Here is a 17,924-nt window from a genome sequence, read left to right as displayed (position 1 = left end):
GATGAATCCCCAGGTTCTGCTCCTGAAACCAAGACTACATTGTATGTTAAGTAACTTGAATTTAAAAAAAAAAAAAAAAGTTTCTGCCTAAACAGTCAAAGAAAACTAACTGAATGAGTCCAGGGGAAAACCCTGCCTGTCCTTGAAGTTCCTGCTCCTGCTGAACTTCTCATCATCTCAAACTAAGGCCCAAGTTCCTACAGGGGCTATTCTGGCCAGTTCAACTGTCTGAAGATCACTAACCATGGCAATTCGCTTCCTTCCCAAGTTTCCTAACGGGTATGAGACTTCCATTATAGAGATTTTATTAAGAACGTTATTGTGAAACATATATGTTTCCCTAAGATACGAGGCCTTCTATATAGACGAAGATACAGAAAAAACTGAGCAGTAACTTGCTGCAAAATTTAAAACATACAAAATCCACACTTTTTTTTTTTGAAGAGGGGAGCTAATACTTTAATGAAGGCAGAAGCTCGTATAAGTAAACAAACAGTAATCTAAACACAAGAATATAAGCAGCAATATCCTGTGTTTATAGCAAGTGAATACGTCATTTTCTGGTCACATCGTAATGCTCATATAATACCAATCTTTATTTAGTATTTTATATACCACAAATATTATTTTACTATCAAAAAGTACATCTGAGTCAGCACTGTTCTTTTTAAAAAAAAATTTTTTTTTAATGTTTACTTATTTTTGAGAGAAAGAGAAACAGAGTGTGAGCAGGGGAGGGGCAGAGAGAGAGGGAGACACAGAATCCGAAGCAGGCTCCAGGCTCCGAGCTGTCAGCACAGAGCCCAAAGCGGGGGCTGAACCCACAAACTGTGAGATCATGACCTGAGCCAAAGTCAGACACTTAATCCACTGAGCCACCCAGGCGCCCCTTCCATTTTTCTAAACGTTTATTCATTTATTTTGAGGGGTGGGAGGGGCAGAAGGAGAGAGAATCCCAAGCAGACTCCACACTGTCAGCGCAGAGGCCTACGTGGGGTTTGATCTCGCGACAGTGAGATCACGACCTGAGCCGAAATCGAGAGTCGGACGCTTAAATGACTGAGTCGCCCAGGCGCCCCAGCACTGCTCTTCTTAAACACACTATTAAAAAGTCAGAGACATTTTTATTTTCCCTAAAACTGAATGTACACATCCAATATATACAAGTCATTTTTTATATAATTAGAATTTTTCTGTCACCACAAATGATCTAATCATGATCTTGATTTATCAAATATAAGTGGTTCACTGAGGAGTTTTATGGGCTTTTTCCTTTAGAATATTTAGTGAGCTGTCTTAGGAAAGTTTTAACAGGCCCGCCCTTAGGGCTTCTAGTGCTAAGTGAAACTGAAATTGCCCCAGAAAAATGCCTATGAACAAAAGCAAAATCACAGGTTAAAACATTAGGCTTACCATACTACTAGTCATATAGACCATCAATTTTTAGACGCGTGTGCTAAACCTTCCAGAAAAGCAGACATATTTCCCAGAAAACCGTGACAGGTTGGCCCTCTCCCATCACAGTTTCCAGGGGATTTCTAGGACTTCTTTTTTGAGAGACTCTTTCTGTCTGTGCTAAAGAAGGGAGTACAGTTGGAACTGCTACTTTACTAGCACAGCTTCAATGGAGGGTGGGTCCGAACATCTCCTTTTGGACCCTGAGAAGGGACAGGAATTCAGACCAAAAAACGTCTGAGCACTCTCTGAGAAGCACCAAAGGCCCAACCAAGATGGCAGCACCGGAAGCAGAGAACTCCCTCCGCGGTCAAGAACGCCACCCAGCGGAGCCAATCCTGAGGACAGTGAAGACCACCCCTACCACAGCCTGTGCTGTGAGGGAGTGAGTTCACCAGCAGGGTAAGTGTGGGAGAAGAACAAGCTGTGTGCAATGAGGGACAATGAGAAGGTTGCAGATAAGGGAGATGGGAGACGAGGTGACAGAATATGGAAAGAAAACACGAATGTGGAAACAGCTAGGAGAGGTGTTTTTAAACAGCATTTTCAGTTTCTGAATATTCATTTTCTTCGCCATTGATTCTCCAGTCTTTTTTGTCAGAAGTCTGGTCCTAATAACGTGTCCTACCATTTGACAGTAACGGGTTAATTCGCTGACTATATTATTCCATCTTAGAAACCCCTACTGCCACGGAATACGTTTTTCTGCAGTGCTGAAATGCTGAAACCCGCATTTTGCCACATTGTACATGAACTAGGCAGTTCCTTTAAAATTGACTCTGGATATGAGGAAAAACATCACACACGATACCGTATGATGTGTCCGCTTCGACTTCAGAGATCTACGCTCAGATATCTACAAAAGGAGATAGGTACTGCAGGTGTCTACTTCAGATACAAAAGCTAACGCGACAGTTCACGCTTCTCTCGGTGAGTTTATCTACAGTTTCAAATATGAACCCTTTAGCAGTTCTGTACCAGTAACTAATTTTGTTGTATATATAATACAATTATTATTTTCACAGCGTAAATAGTTTCACAGCACTGCCCTCCTGTCTCAGCTTATCTAGACTAAAAACGGCACCAGGAACGCACGAAGCCATACCTGTACGGCGTAAGAATATTCAGAGGAGGTGGCTTATCACTCTGGTTGTAAATGTCAGCAACGGGATTAGGAATGCTGTTCTTTGAAACCACCTGCTGGTCTTGGACTGTGGAACTTTTGAAAGCTTTTTTCATGTTGATATCCTGTAGTGACACTATTTAGAGAAAAGCCCCCCAAGTTGAGTTATGCAGAAATATTTTTCACTGTGCAGAAATAAGCATCATTTGAGACACAATCGTAAATATCCCCTAGGATAACAAAATCATGTTTTTATTGTTCGTTTAAAAGCCTGTGCATTAAATAGCATGTGCCTTCCTTCCCTCTTATAAATAATAGTTATCTCTATAAAATGAAGTCGAATCACATCTTGCCCACTTCTGTCGTGATCTAATTATTTCTTTGAACCTAGCATTAGAGCATCATTCTTTATACTAGCACTTTGCAGAAACCACAAGGAATACAGTTGAGTGTAACAGGCATGTAAGTGCAAAGATCTGGGTATCCTAGAAGGAAAAAAACATTCAAACAGTTAATACCACTTGAATTGTAACACATGTACGAAATACGTCTGCAAAAAACACACAAATGTAAAAAGCGCATTAAGTTTTCTTGACGCGAACGTTAAAGAAAGATGGCAAAGCTTTCTACAGTCCTAGAAATTAAGTAGCAGGACACAAAAACTACACTCAGGGGTGAGAAAATCAGGGCTGACTATACTTATTTCTTGTTGGCACAACGCTCCGTACCTCGTGTATTAACTCATCTAACTGTGACGTCAACTTTTTGAATTGGCCAACCTGGTCCGTTAACCACTTGACCGATGAAGGGGAGTGTCATGACGGTGTTAAGTGACCCTTCCAAGGTGACCCAGCAAAAAAAAGGTAGGCCTGAGATAGAACACAGATTTCCTAACTTGGTCAAATGGTTTTTTTCTACTATAACATCCATGCCAAGGACAGTAATCAGGTAAATCTTGACTGGAAATGATTTTGAGGATATGAGAGAGACGCACTGCAAAATCTTAGGAAATCTAGTGCACAGATTAATCTTTTCCAGCCCAAGGTTTATCACGGGTGTTCCGATGGCAAGAGCCCACAAAAGAAAAAAAGAAAAACAAAACTGAAGGCAGATGAATAAATATTAAAAATCAGTTGTGATACCAATTTGAAAAATGAATGCCTGGCTTAAGATGATAAAATTTCTCATTTGAATAGACCGCATAGCTATCCAGGTTTTCCTTTTTCAAACAGGATCAATCGGAAAAATCAGACTAGAGAATGTTCATCATGGATATTAAAATTTCAACGCTCTGCATTTTTGTTAAATTTCTAATTCACTAATTTAATAACGACCTCTGGAAAGCCCCGAACATAAATGATGAGGGATGAATTGCATAAAATGCTACATTTAAAAAAAATAAATGAAACTTTCATCTGTTACTGACACTACTATTATAGGTCTAGGAGAAAAAGCAGATGCGAAGATCCCTTTAATGCAACGAGACACGGTAACTACCACAGGAATTGTTACTCTGAACGTTTTCCTCAAGTAAATACGAAATGACACGTCTTACGCTTTTTTTCAAGTTTTTTTTTTTTCTTCCAGTCTAACCTCAGTCTCTCGTTGGAAAGCTACAGAAAGTGAAATCTTTAAAGAGGAGTTGTAGAGTTTTAATTGTGAAACTGTCACAATTTCACGGTAAATCCTCAAAGTGATGATCAGTTAACTACACAGTGCTTACCAATACTGACTTTATTTGAAAACTCTGACGCTAAAGGCCTTCGGTAAATGCTATTTCTCGAGGTGTGCAATCAGCAGGATCAACCAAGATTATTTACAGGCATCAACCCCAACAAGCGTAGCAGCTAGAAGCCTTCGCTCAGTCATGCTGTGTACGTATCACCCTCCCTCTTCGTTGGACCACATCCTTTGAGTGATTCTGTGAGTTTTGGCTAAGAAAGTATCTTTAGAATAACTACCAATGACCTAAATTAGGGTTTCTAATACCGAATTCATTCAAAGAAGCCTTTGAACACAAATACTCTATGTGTAAAATTTTTAAAAAGAGTATGGCGTATATAAGGCAGACAAGAATCTTTTAATTACTAAGTAACCCAATGTTGGGGTCCCGCCCCCCCCTTAATATTCTTCCAGAAAGGACGAGATGAAGTATCAGTACACTACCCCAAGGAAAAAACAGTGATGACACCACAATTAATTACTGCTGTCCTGTCAACATCACCTCTAGCTCATTGCTTCGTGCCATTACCTACCCTCTTCCACTGTTGAATCCAGCTGGGTAACTTTGACAGCGAGGCGATCAATTCTGTCTTGAAGAGAATTTGCTCTGATGTAGAAGTTGTTAGCCTCATGAAACAGCTCACCAAATATGTCTTCAGCATGTTTGCCTATAGGAGAGAATGAATGGAGAAAGCCATCTGTTAAGAACTGCTGAGGCAGCCTTCACACGTTCTCACCACCGCTGAGGGCTGTCGACCCGTGGGATTTTGTGCAAACGATTATAAAATTACAGTGTCACGGTCAAAGGCCTTTACAGCTTTTGAAAATGTATTGCGGAAATTCATGTACATCTGAAATTGACCCAAAGTTGTAAAGTTTTAAGACACTATGGAACGTTCACTCATTTGCTACGTGAGGTGTCGCGAAACTTGGTTCCCATTAAACTTCGTCGGGAAAAAATGTGCTCACATTTTGCATGCTTTATGTATAAATAGAATCTCAGGAACTTAACCTTCCTTTTACTTCCCGTGAGAATTAAATAAATCACGTTGGTTTCTAAATTTAAGATTCCGCTTCGTTCACGATCAGAAACATTAGGTATCTTACGCTGCGCCTAACATTCTCTAGTGGCCTTAAATTGTTCTAATCCATATTTTGAAATCTAAGCACTCTCAAAAAATCACTATTTTGCATTCTGAGTTAATTTTTTCTGCATGGATCCTTATGAGTGCCAGACACAACTACTCTCATTTTTTAAAAAATGGAATAAAAACATTTCTGAAAAGACAGGAATAAGTACCTGCTTGAATTTCCAAATCCTAACATCGTTCCTTTATTCATTCAACGAACACTTAATAACCGTCTACCCTGACTGTGCGAGGCAGAGCTGCATCTTCTCTCTGCCAGAGATCCCACTTTAAAAATAAATAAATAAGACTCTTTTTTTTTTTTTAATTTTTTTTCAACGTTTATTTATTTTTGGGACAGAGAGAGACAGAGCATGAACGGGGGAGGCGCAGAGAGAGAGGGAGACACAGAATCGGAAACAGGCTCCAGGCTCTGAGCCATCAGCCCAGAGCCCGACGCGGGGCTCGAACTCACAGACCGTGAGATCGTGACCTGGCTGAAGTCGGACGCTTAACCGACTGCGCCACCCAGGCGCCCCAAGACTCTACTTTTAAGAACAGTTTCCGGTTCACAGGAAAATTTATCAGAGAGCACAGAAAAGTTCTCATGTATTCCCTAACCCCGTCACACACAGCCTCCCCACGATCAACATCCCACCCCCAAGTGATGCATTTGTTGTAACTGATGAACCCACAGTGACGTATTGTGACATCCAAAGTCTAGTTTCCATGAGGGTCCGTCCACTCTTGATGGCATACATTCCATGGGTTTTGACATACGCATAAAAGACACACATATCCGCCATTACAGTTTCAACAAAATGGCTTCCCTGCCCTGAAAATCCTTTATGCTCCCACTTGTTTACCTCCCTCACCCCACCCCCTCTCAACCTGGCAACCACTGATTTTTACTGTCTTGTTTTGCCTTTCCTAGAATGTCATATAGTAGGAATCATCATTAATTACAATTAATCATACTTGCTTAGTAATAAGCACTTCAGGTTCCATGCTTTTTCATGGCAAGACAGCCAGTTTCTCTTTAGCGCTGAATAACGTCCCACTGTCTGGACGAAACACAGTGTGATTATCCATTCACCAACTGAAGGACGCCTGGGTTGCTTCTCGTGTCTGGTGGTGAGGAATAAACAGCTGTGTGCAGGTTTTTGTGCGGACAAAAGTTTTCAACTCATCTGGGTAAACACCAACGAGCAGGACCGCCAGACTGTATGGTAAGAATATGTTTATTTTTATAAGAAACAGGCAGTCGGGGCGTGCCCGGGTGGCTCAGTGGGTTAAGCGTCCGACTTCGGTTCCGGTCATGATCTCACTTCCAAAGTGGCGGTATCACTTTGCGCTCCTATCAGCCGTGTTTCTGAGTTCCCGTTGCTCCACACCCTCATCGGCATCTGGTGTTGTCGGTGTTCTGGATTTTAGCCATTCTGAAAGGTGTGAAGTAGTTTTCTCATTTTAATTTGCATTTCCCTGATGACATACCGTATTAAATACCTTTTCATATGTGCTGTGACCGCCATCTGTACATCTTCTTTGGTGAGATGTCTGTTCAGGTCTTTTGCCCATTTTTTAATCAGGTTGTTAGTTTTCTTTTTATTGAATTTTAAGAGGTCTTTGTAACAGCCTTTTATCAGATTATGTCTCCTGCAAACATTCTCTCCCCGTCTGTGGTAGGTCTTATTATTCTCCTATCTTTCACAGAGCATAAGGTTTTCATTTTAATTCTTCTGGAAAGAATACTTACTTAAAGCAAGAATAACCGTGATGTTTTCATAGTGCTTTACAATTTACACAGTCTGATATCCACTTTGCAGACTGTCTGCTGTAATTCACAACACTGCAAGATGTGAGAATAAGAACGAAGCCTGTCTGTTCAGTGTTGCAGCCCAGCCCTAGCTAGACCAATGAGTCCAGACAAACGCCTGTTCAAAGAACGCACCGGCTTATGAGGTCAATAGCGAGCTACTGCTTTCATTTTCCAGATGACCAACCTGACCATCAGAAAGGTGATCTGTCCAAATCTCATGGCTAGTAAGTGGCAGAAAAAGATGAAACTAAACTTTGGTCTTCTAGCTTCTAATCTCCTGATTTTATCATATACTTCCTTGAACTTCCCTGCCTAGAAATTAGCAACTTCCACAAATTATTTCAGGCCACAAGCCACTCGGTAATTTCCTGTTTACTTAATTAAAGGGACTAAAATATTTGCTGCCTAAATGGTCACTCCCAGACACCAGATAAGCATTTCTTGTGAATCTAAAAGCAGTACAATTTCATAAATTCCCATAGTGTGACTGTCCTAACAGGAGGAACTTTCTCTTTAAAAATGAGAGCAATAAAGGAATCAGTAAAAACATTCTGTATCTAAAAAGTCATCCCTCTGCCAAAAATGGAAGGGGGATCCCCAAGGCCACTGATGTCAGCTGAGCAATAAATCATTAGTCTGTTATCTAGTGTATGATCCTCTAGAGTCGCTTAAAATTCTGCCAACGCTTTCCATTGCCACAACATACAAAACGGTTTCAACAAAGGCAAGGGAATGAAATAAAGTCCTCACAAATTACATATTTCTAAACTCTGTAACTAGATGCGATATCCAGAATTAGCGCGTGTTCACTGCCTTCGGAACCCTTTGCTGAGTGCCGGACTTGTGTGCCTAACTGGCTCATGAACATCTCCACGTTGATGTCCTACAGAACCCCAAAATGCTGTACAAGTGCGCACAGGAATTCATTTTCACGTTAACTCAAACCTGCACCCCCGTGTGGAGAGGCATCAATCACCTAAAGGGAAGCCCACGCAGAAACGGGGTCATCCGTGGCTGCTGCCTCCCGCTACGGCTCACCCAACACCAGACCTTGTCACTTGCCTCTTCCCGGCGCCCCTGAGCTCCGACTCGCCCCGTTTCCCTCCTGAATTAAACCAGCGACAGTTGTTGGGTTTTTTTTTCTTTTCTGCTTTCAGGCTCGCCTCCCACCCTCGAACCTGTTCATCACACCGCTGCCAAGTGATCTCTCTGAAAGAAAGATCTGACTGTCCCTCCTCCTCCCCAGCATCTCAAGATAGAATCTAGGCCTCTTGGCAGGCCACACAAGGCCCCGTGCTCCTCACTTGTGCCCTCCCTTTATGCTCCGGTCCGAAGGGACTACTTGCGGTGCCCATGGCCCTGCCCCACAGGTGGCGCCACCGCTCTGCGCTTTCAAACCCTTCCGCCCTTTGTCCCCCCACCCAGAGCAAAAGCCACAGGTCACGTGATGAAGGCCACCTACCCCGCTGGAGTCATCCACTAGGCCACCCCCTCGCATATTCCACTCCCCCAACTACTCTGGCTTCCTGCTGTTTCTCAGACGTGCCAATCACACTTGCCTTTGGGGGGGGGGGGTGTGCATTTCCTGTTCTTTCTCCCTGGACCATTTTTGTCCCAGAAACTCCCATGGTTTGGTCCCTCGCTTCATCCGGGCCTGTACCCAACTGTGACCTTCGAAGTGAGACGTCTCTAGCAACCTTAGCTAAGATTGCAATCACTTCACCACACTAGAGGCACACACACCCCCTTGGCCCTTCCCTGCTGTAGTTTTCTCCTTAGCATTCACCACCATGTTATAATTGTAGCCTCGTACTTTCTTTTTACGTTTGAGAGAGCGCGCGCACAAGTGGGGGAGGGGCAGAGAGAGAGAGAGAGAAGGAGAGATTGAGAATCCCACTCCACACTATCAGCACGGAGCCCGATTTGGGACTCGAACTCACGAAGCGAACCGCGAAATCGCGACCAAGAGCCAGACGCTTAACTGACCGAGCTTCACCGGACACGTGTGCTTATTCCTCGTGTTTCCTGCCTGTCTCCTTCCGCCAGAATGTATGACCCAAGAGGACAAGGGCTCTACTGGGTCCCGCGCACTGCTGTATCAATCTCCAAGGTCTAGGGCAGGTCTGCCTTATAGTATGTGCTCAAAAAGATTTTGGAATAAGTGAATAAAAACGTATTAACTCCAAATCAATCCTTCTGGATGCAGACCGGGGGAACATCATGCCTCCCTCTGTGTTCCCACAATACCCTAGGCATGCGTCAGTCACGGGACTCTTCACGTAACTCAAACGTTGTCTTTACAGAAGTTCTTTGCGGGTATGAGCAAAGCCTTTTATCTCTTCGTTGCCTGTGCTGAGTTAGTGTTCAGCAAGTACCTCTTGAACAAAAAAACACAGGATCTCTACCAGTGTTTTCTTGTTAACACGTACACAACCAACAAATGCTCCCTGCTCAAGTAAGTTTGGGGAATGCTGGGCTGAAAAGATTCGACAAACGTGTTTCTATGCCTTGGGGTATCTCAAATCTTTAATATGCTCATATGCAATAGGAATCTGTAAGAGAAGCATCTAGCATACCATGTTTTCAAACGGACTGGGCCTGGCACCACCTAATAACATCCTTTGGAAGTTCTGGTTTACGACACTTATTCAGGAAAATGCCCGTTCAGGCTGGATGATCTGTAGACAAAGTACCAGGTTCCAAAGGGCATCTACCCAAGCCTATCAGTTGTTTATTTTGAATACGAGACATGATCAAATAGAGCCAACTAATTTTTGTTTCTCTATCTGGCCATTCATAGTTTAAAAGAAATATTCCAGGAGCGCCCGGGGGGCTCAGTCGGTTGAGCGTCCGACTTCGGCTCAGGTCGTGATCTTGCAGTTCGTGGGTTTGAGCCCCATGTCGGGCTCTGTGCTGACAGCTCGGAGCCTGGAGCCTGCTTTGGATTCTGCGTCTCCCTCTCTCTCTCTGCCCCTCCCCTGCTCACACTCTCTCAAAAATAGACATTAAAAAATAAAAGAAAAATAAAAAATATTCCAGTGTGATTCCCACCTCTGCCCACCCAAATCCTTCCCCTTTCCCTTCAGTTATACAGAGATCTAACAGGGACAGCATGTATCACCAAGAATATGGGAGTATATACTCTCGTCCCTTGCCAAAGTCACGCCAGCATTCTCCAAGCACAGCGACTACTGCTGAGAACCACGTTCCCCTAGATACTATAGAAGGTGACAAGGATAAATAACATGTGGCCTCTGCCTTTAATGCTTAACCCTATTTGGGAAAAAAACAAAAACCAAAGACCAAAAACCATGCCATTGACTATACTTCTGTAGGAAGTTCTTTTAGTGTTTTGTTTTGTTTTGTTTTGTTTTGTTTTGTTTTGTTTTGAGAAAAGGAGACCATGCATGCAAGCGGGACAGGGGCAGAGGGCGAGAGAGAATCCCAAGCAGGTGCTGCACGGTCAGCGCAAAGCCCGAGGTGGGGCTCAAACTCAAGAACCGTGACCACAGCCTGGGCTGCAATCAAGAGTCAGACGATTATCCGACTGAACTACCCAGATGCCCCGGAGGTTCTTAATTTATCAACAACAACAAAAAAAATGACACAGAAATTGAGGACCGCATACTTCATCTTTTGCCAGCTGCGGCAAGCCAACAAGTGACTGAAGAAAATGGGAGAAACTATATTTTCCTGATGAACGAGACTAAAATGTTGCAAATTACAGTATTCAGTTTTGCAAACAGCAACTTATTTGAAAAGCTTAATTTTATGCGCTCTTGGAAGTGGCAAGTCCATTAATAGCGAAACTAAAATCATTCTGAATTGAAGACCACGCTGAGCTAAGTGTAATTTATTCATTCTTTACTGACAAAGGATCTACTTATGGATTTATCGGTACCATTACGGATTCGTGTCCAGGTATGTCAGGTTGGGAAGTATGCCTCTAAGCTGCCGAAGCAGTCAAAATTATGCATGGATTTTCAGTTGTATTCAAAAGCGACGGTTTACTGGCAACAACCACCGTTGTCTGATAGGAGTCCTTTCTGTAGAACAAGAAACCAGTCCTAACAAGGGCCTTCAGAAATTTTAGTGCGCACCCCTAGCACCTCGATCCTGATTGGTCGAGATTCTGGCTTTTCACTCACCACGAAAAATAACAAGGCTCCTTGGAAAAATGACTGGTTCTCGGGCCGAGGGTGGATAAGGCCAAGAGGAGCTTAGCACACCTTTTGCTGTGCTTTTCTAAAAACATACAGGAGTACTCAGAGAGTGGCAGAGACACGTCAAAAGGACACAGGGGCCCGCGTGAAAGGACTCCCACTGGCCACATCTGGGAAAATGTGAGCATCAAAATAAATAAGAAAGATAATGGATGATAGCCCACAGAATAAAATGAGAATCCATGAGTTCAAACTGACTGAATGAATGAATGACAAGGGAAGAAACGAAAGCACTTACAGCAGAATTCCAACCAATAAACGCAGAGTTAGGGAACCACAAAAGTCACCTTTCTGCAACCACCACAACAGTAAGTGTGTGGGGCAAGAATCATCAAGGGATGCTAAGACTAGTGGAAAGCAGTGGATGAAAACAGGCTATTACAAAGTCTCAATATGTTTCCCCACAGATCCTTACCAATTACAGGAGGAGACACAACTTTAGCTACGGAAATCTACGGACAAAACGCCAACGTGATGGAAAACAAAACGTGAGCGAAGTCACCATGGGACAGTTATGGGACAAGCGGAGAATGTGTGCTTTGTGAACGAACGCACTGAGAAGGACGTACCATCACTCTGTCACGGTCTTGCCGATTTCCTAAATCTAATCAAGAGGAAACCTCAGGAGACCCAGACCAACGGACATTCCACAAAAGAAACGGCCAGTTCCCCTTTCAAATATCAAATCATCAAGTCAAAGAAAGACTGAGGAACCACTTCAGGCTGAAGAAGAGAATTAAATATATATATTATACTAAACATAAAATATGTAATATTTTAAAAACGCTAAACATACACATAAAATATTAAATATATATGTGTACGTGCGTGTACAGGAGAAGGGAGGGCAGGAGGAAGAGTGTCTGAGAAAAAGAACATGCAGGTGAAAGTTTGAGAACTCGTTACCGTTTTGATCTTTTTAGAAGTCGGAAGTCATTTCAAAATAAGGTAAAAAAGAAACCTTATTGCGGTGTTTGCGGTGAAGTCCAATAACCACTGAGTTCCATAAAAATACCAAGTTATAATTTGGGGGCCCTAAGGATTTCCCCCCCTTTTATTTATTTTTTTTAATTTTTTTTAACGTTATTTTTGAGACACAGAGAGACAGGGCATGAACAGGGGAGGGGCAGAGAGAGAGGGAGACACAGAATCCGAAACAGGCTCCAGGCTCTGAGCGGTCAGCACAGAACCCGACGCGGGGCTCAAACTCACAGACCGCGAGATCACGACCTGAGCCGAAGTCGGACGCTCGACCGACTGAGCCACCCAGGCGCCCCTTTTCCCCCCTTTTAAAGTTTTATTTTCCTTCTATGAAAGCAATCCATGCTTATTATAAAAAATACAGAAAACACGGAAGAGTAAACAGTAGAAAGAAATGGCCCCAAGCCCAATCCATCTACTGCTGACACTCCGATTTCTTTCTTCTGTCTTCGTTGTGTTGACCAGTCTGTGGAAAAGCCAAAAAACCTAGTGAACACCTTATGACTGAAGTGTCTCTCGGAGTATAAAATATACACTCATGATAGAAAATCTGGAAAACTCAGAAAAGTAGAAACGTCACCCACGGGCAACCGTGGTGAACTTTTCTGTACACTTCTTCACAATACTCTTTCTAGCATTTCATAAGCACTAAGATAATAGAAGCTGACTGTTAAGCATATTCAGTTTACTCAGCAAACGTTTCATGAACACCCCCTCCGCACCGGGTGCCATCCCGGTCGCCCGAAGGAACGCGGCGGCGAACACAGCCACAAAGCTGACGTTACACGCAGGGAACACACAGGTGACACGTCACGTGATGATACGTGCTGTGAAGAAAGTAAGACAGCGAGGGCGCAGAGAGTGGTAGGAAGGGGGTGCCCCGTAGGCGGTCACCAAAGGCCAGGGAAACGTACGCGGATCTCGTCTCAGGCAGGAACCGTCCAGGCGGAAGGCAGAACCCCGGCTGGTGTGGGAGGGCGGCCTCAAGGAGGCCAATGTGGCTGGAGTCTGGTGAACGGAGGGAAAAGCAGGAGGAGAGCGCAGGCAAATGAGTTCCTTCCCCGTGAAGTGGGGTGCTGAGTGGCGTGGGGAGACCAGACCGGAGGCCGCTGCTGAGCACTGAGCAGGGACACCGTGGGGGCTCGGCCGTGGAGGTGCCAACAGGTGTACCGATGTGCTCCCTACTCCGAAGGTATGCGGTAGGAGAGAAGGGGGTCACAAATAGAAAAGAACTGGGGGGGGGGGGCAGGGAAGAAAGAAGAATGAAACAATTCTGCTTTTGACATGTAGGGTGTGAGATGCCTCAGAAAGCCAAGTGAATCAGGGGAGCCTGGGTGGCTCTGTCGGCCAAGTGTCGGCCTCCCGATCTCAGTTCAGGTCTTGATCTCGGGGTCGGGGGTTCAAGCCCCACGTTGGGCTCTGCGCTGGGTATGAAGCCTACTTTCAAGAACAAAAACCCGAGCGCAGATACCTCGTAGGCAGTTGTGTATACAAGTCTGAAATCTAGGGAAGAGGTGAGAATTGAAGACCCCCGTTCGGAAGTCATCGGCGTAAAGACGGTGTTTCAAGTCATGAGATCGCCTAGTGAATGGGTACAGCCAGAGAAGAGTGTCGGTGACCGAGCCCTGGAGTGTTCCCACGGGCAGAGGTATCATCAAAGGAGACTAATAAAGAACAGCTTGTGACGGAGGAGAAGAACCAGAGCGCGCTGGCCCAGAAGCCAGGTCAAGAAGTTTGCTCCAGACTCGAGACTAAGCACTGGGCTTGGCCACGGGGAGGTCCCTGGTAGTGCGGACAAGCACAAATTTTAAGTGTAGAGGGGACAAGAGAAAATGAGGGAAGTGAAGGCAGCGGAGGAAGGAAGGGTCCTTTCAACGTATCCTGCTGTGAAGGGGACCAAGAAATGGGGAAACAGGTAGAGGACGGTTGGAGGTTTAAGTCGAGAGATTTCTCCATATTTTACTATTTGGTAGACATGATGGAGGCAGGGAGGGGAGAAAGATACTGCAGGAAAAAGAGAGGGTGAACGCCGTCCTGGAGCCAGCAGGAGGGTATCGGGTCCGGTGTGTCTGAAACATCAACAGTCACCGTTTGAAAGGAGGGTGACCGGCGCATCCGGGTTCCGTCTGGTATTGGCCGACTGAGCTGGCAGAAGGGGATGTCTGGTTCTCCTCTGGCTGCTTTCCTTTTCCAAACGAAGTAAGAAACAAGTCGTCAGCTCAGAGGGGAGGTCTGAGGCGGAAAAGGTACAGAAGAGGCACCCCAAGGGCAGGGAAACGGATTAACGAAGCAATTACAGCAGGATCGCAGAGCAACATTGAGGGCTCACCTGAGCAACGTGCCCACGGTTTTAAATCCCTCTTCTTTTCCAACATAAGCATTTAAAGGTGCAGATTTCCCCCTAAGCACTGCTTTAAGGAAATCCCAGAAATACATGGTTCATTATCACACATTAGAAACAGTTTCTAATTTCCTTTTTGATTTCTTCTTTGACCCAGGGATTATTCTAAAAGATCCTGCTTCATCTTCTGATATGTGAGAATTCTCTTAAAAGATTATTATAATTACCGTCTCATAACCACCATACTCTTCAGGATGTCAATCTTTCAAATGTAGTATTTTATGGCTGAGCCTATGTTCATCTTGGTGAACGTTCCACGTGAACATTAAAAGAATGTATATTCTATAATTTGGGAGTTGAGTGTTCTATAAAGGTCAATTAAATCAGATTGGTTAGTAGTGTTGTTCAAACCATCTACAAATCTACATATATTTTAAAGAGAGAGAGCGTGCAAGCAGTGGAGAGGGGCTGGGGGAGGGGAGGAGAGAGAAAGAGAGAGAGAGAATATATCTTAACCAGGCTCCACGCTCAGCACAAAGCCCGACACGGGGCTCAATCCCATGACTCTGGGATCGTGACCTGAGCCAAAATCAAGTGTGAGATGCTCAACCGACTGAGCCACCCAGACGCCCCAAACCATCTATATTCTTACAGATTTTTGTCTATTTTTTTTTTTAGCATTCACCGAAAGGTTTTTGTTAAAATCTGCAACTGTCATTCTTCATTTGTCTATTTCTCCCTTTTGGTTCTATTGTTACGCCACGTTCTTTTAAACTAAAATGTAGAATTGTGAGTTCTTGACAAATGAGCTCTTATCACTATGGAACATTCCTTCTTTCTCTCTGTTTTATAGTTTACTTTATTTGACATTATTATAGCCACATCAGCTTCCTTCTGCTTTATGTTCACATGGTATAGTTTTTACATTATTTTCTTTAAATCTGTGTCTTCACCCTTAATAATGCATGTATTTTAGTCTTGCTTTTTTACCTAACCTGATTAGGCTCTGCCTTAAATTTTAAGTGGGTATTTAACATGTTTCCGTTTAATGTAATTCTTCATATGGCTGGGTTTAATTCCATCACCTGGGTATTGGTTTTCCATTTGTCCTTTCTGTTCTTGGTTCCTTTCTTCTTCCTCTCCTGCCTTCTTCTGGGAAAACCAAATGATTTACCTTGGGGTTCCATCTATCTCCTCTGTGTGTTATCCTGGAGGTTACCGGAAATTAAAACAGGCATCCTTAACTCATCACAATGTACTTTCAAATAGTACAGTATTTCAAAACCAATGTAAAACACAGCAACATAGGTTCCATTTCTCCACTTCTACTCTTATAGCTCTTACTGCCATATATTTTAATTTCACAGGGTATGAACTCTACAATACACTTTCAGCAGTCAACAGCCTTTAAGCAAAGAGATACAAATATATCATTTTAATGCCCATTTTTCTTTAGTCCCATATTTACTCCTTCTGTTGATCTTTATTCCTTCTTGCAGATTCAGGCTACCATCTGGTATCGTTTTCATTTAGCTTAAAGAGTTTTTCTAGCATTTGTGGTAATGGAGATACACTGAAGATGAATTCTCTCAGATTTTGTCTAAATAAAATATGTCTATTTCATTTCCATTTCCCTTCATTTCATTCATATTTCATTTCTGGTCTTGTGTCTGATGAGAATCAGCTGTCATTCTCAACACGGTGCCCGCCCTATACGTAATGTGTTTTTTTCCTCTTGCTTATGATTTTCTCTTTACTTTCGTTTTTTCAGCAATATTACTAGGATGTGACTAAATGGGATTTTGTGTAATTTACACTTCTGCAAATTTGCTGAGCTTCTTGAACCCGCTGGTTGATATCTACCATCAATATTCAAAAATTCTCATCCGTTATTTTGTCTACCTTATTTTTGCTCGCTCCTCTCCTTCTGGGACTCCAATTACATACGTATTAGACCCTCTGATATTAGCCCATATTCTGGTGGTTCTGTTCTGTTTTTTTTTTTTTTCTTTTTTATCATTCGGTGTCTCTTGTGAATTAGTTTGAATAATTTCTACTGGTTTGTCCCCAAGCCACTTCCGCTTGTGTCCATTCTGCAAGTAGGACCATCAAGTGAACTCCTTTATTTCTGATACTGGCATTTTCAGTTCTATTTATTTTCTCTATAGTTTCCATTTCTCTGTTGAAATTCCCTATTTCTGGGGCGCCTGGGTGGCTCAGTCAGTTAAGCGGCTGACCTCAGCTCAGGTCATGATCTCACGGTTCGTGAGTTTAAGCCCCATGTCATGCCCTGTGTTGAAAGCTCGGAGCCTGGAGCCTGCTTCGGATTCTGTGTCTCCTTCTCTCTCTGCCCCTCCCCTGCTCGTGCTCTGTCTCTATCTCAAAAATGAACACTAGGGGCACCTGGGTGGCTCAGTCGGTTGAGCACCCGACTTCAGCTCGGGTCATGGTCTTGCGGTTTGTGGGTTCGAGCCCTGCATCGGGCTCTGTGCTGCCGAACAGCTCAGAGCCTGGAGCCTGCTTCAGATTCTGTATCTCTCTCCCTCCCCCGCTCCCCTGCTCATGCTTTGCCTCTGTCTCTCAAAAATAAATAAATGTTAAAAAAAAATTTTTTCATAAACACTAAAAAAAAATTTTTAGAAAAGAAATTCTCTATTTCTTCATTTACAACGGCCCTACCATATCTGACTTTGCTTCTGATGCTTCCTCTGCCTCTTCAAACTGGGTTTTTTTACCTTTTAATTTCTTTTCTTTTTTTTTTTTTTTTTTTTTTTGGTGAAACCCAGACATGCTGTACAGGGTCAAAGGAAACTGGGATACGAAGGCCTTTGGTGACGTGTTGGGAAGGTGTGGGGGGAGGGAAAGTGTTCTAGAGTCCTATGCCCTTTGGTTCCAGCTTTACTGATGTGTAACGGACAAAACTGTATATATTTAAAGTGTGCAATGTCATGATTTGAAATACATACACTTAGTGAAAAGATTACCACAATTGATTAACATACCATCACCTCACAAACCTTTTCTTTTTTTTCTTTCTTTGGTGAGAACCCCTACCATCTACTCCTTTAGCAAATTTCAAACATACAATCCAGTATTTTTAGTTATGGTCACCATGCTGTACATCAGATCCCTG

At 43.4% G+C, this 17,924-nt stretch overlaps 1 protein-coding gene across 9 annotated transcripts in view; it reads right to left on the bottom strand.

Moving 5' to 3' along the window:
- WASF3 (WASP family member 3) overlaps positions 1 to 17,924 on the bottom strand; it is a 134,802-nt gene that overhangs the window by 18,793 nt on the left and 98,085 nt on the right. For all 9 annotated transcript variants that reach the window (XM_043575612.1, XM_043575668.1, XM_043575641.1 and 6 more), the window contains 2 exons: positions 4,834 to 4,968; positions 2,561 to 2,714 (listed from right to left, as the gene is read on the bottom strand). In XM_043575612.1, coding sequence (XP_043431547.1) covers positions 2,561 to 2,714; positions 4,834 to 4,968 — 289 coding nt within the window. The remainder of the gene's footprint in view (positions 1 to 2,560; positions 2,715 to 4,833; positions 4,969 to 17,924) is intronic.

This window comes from Prionailurus bengalensis, chromosome A1 (genome assembly GCF_016509475.1).
Source record: "Prionailurus bengalensis isolate Pbe53 chromosome A1, Fcat_Pben_1.1_paternal_pri, whole genome shotgun sequence".
Lineage (NCBI taxonomy): Eukaryota > Metazoa > Chordata > Mammalia > Carnivora > Felidae > Prionailurus > Prionailurus bengalensis.
The sequence above is the reverse complement of the archived record's forward strand: the minus strand, read 5'-3'. Positions and strand labels throughout refer to the sequence as shown.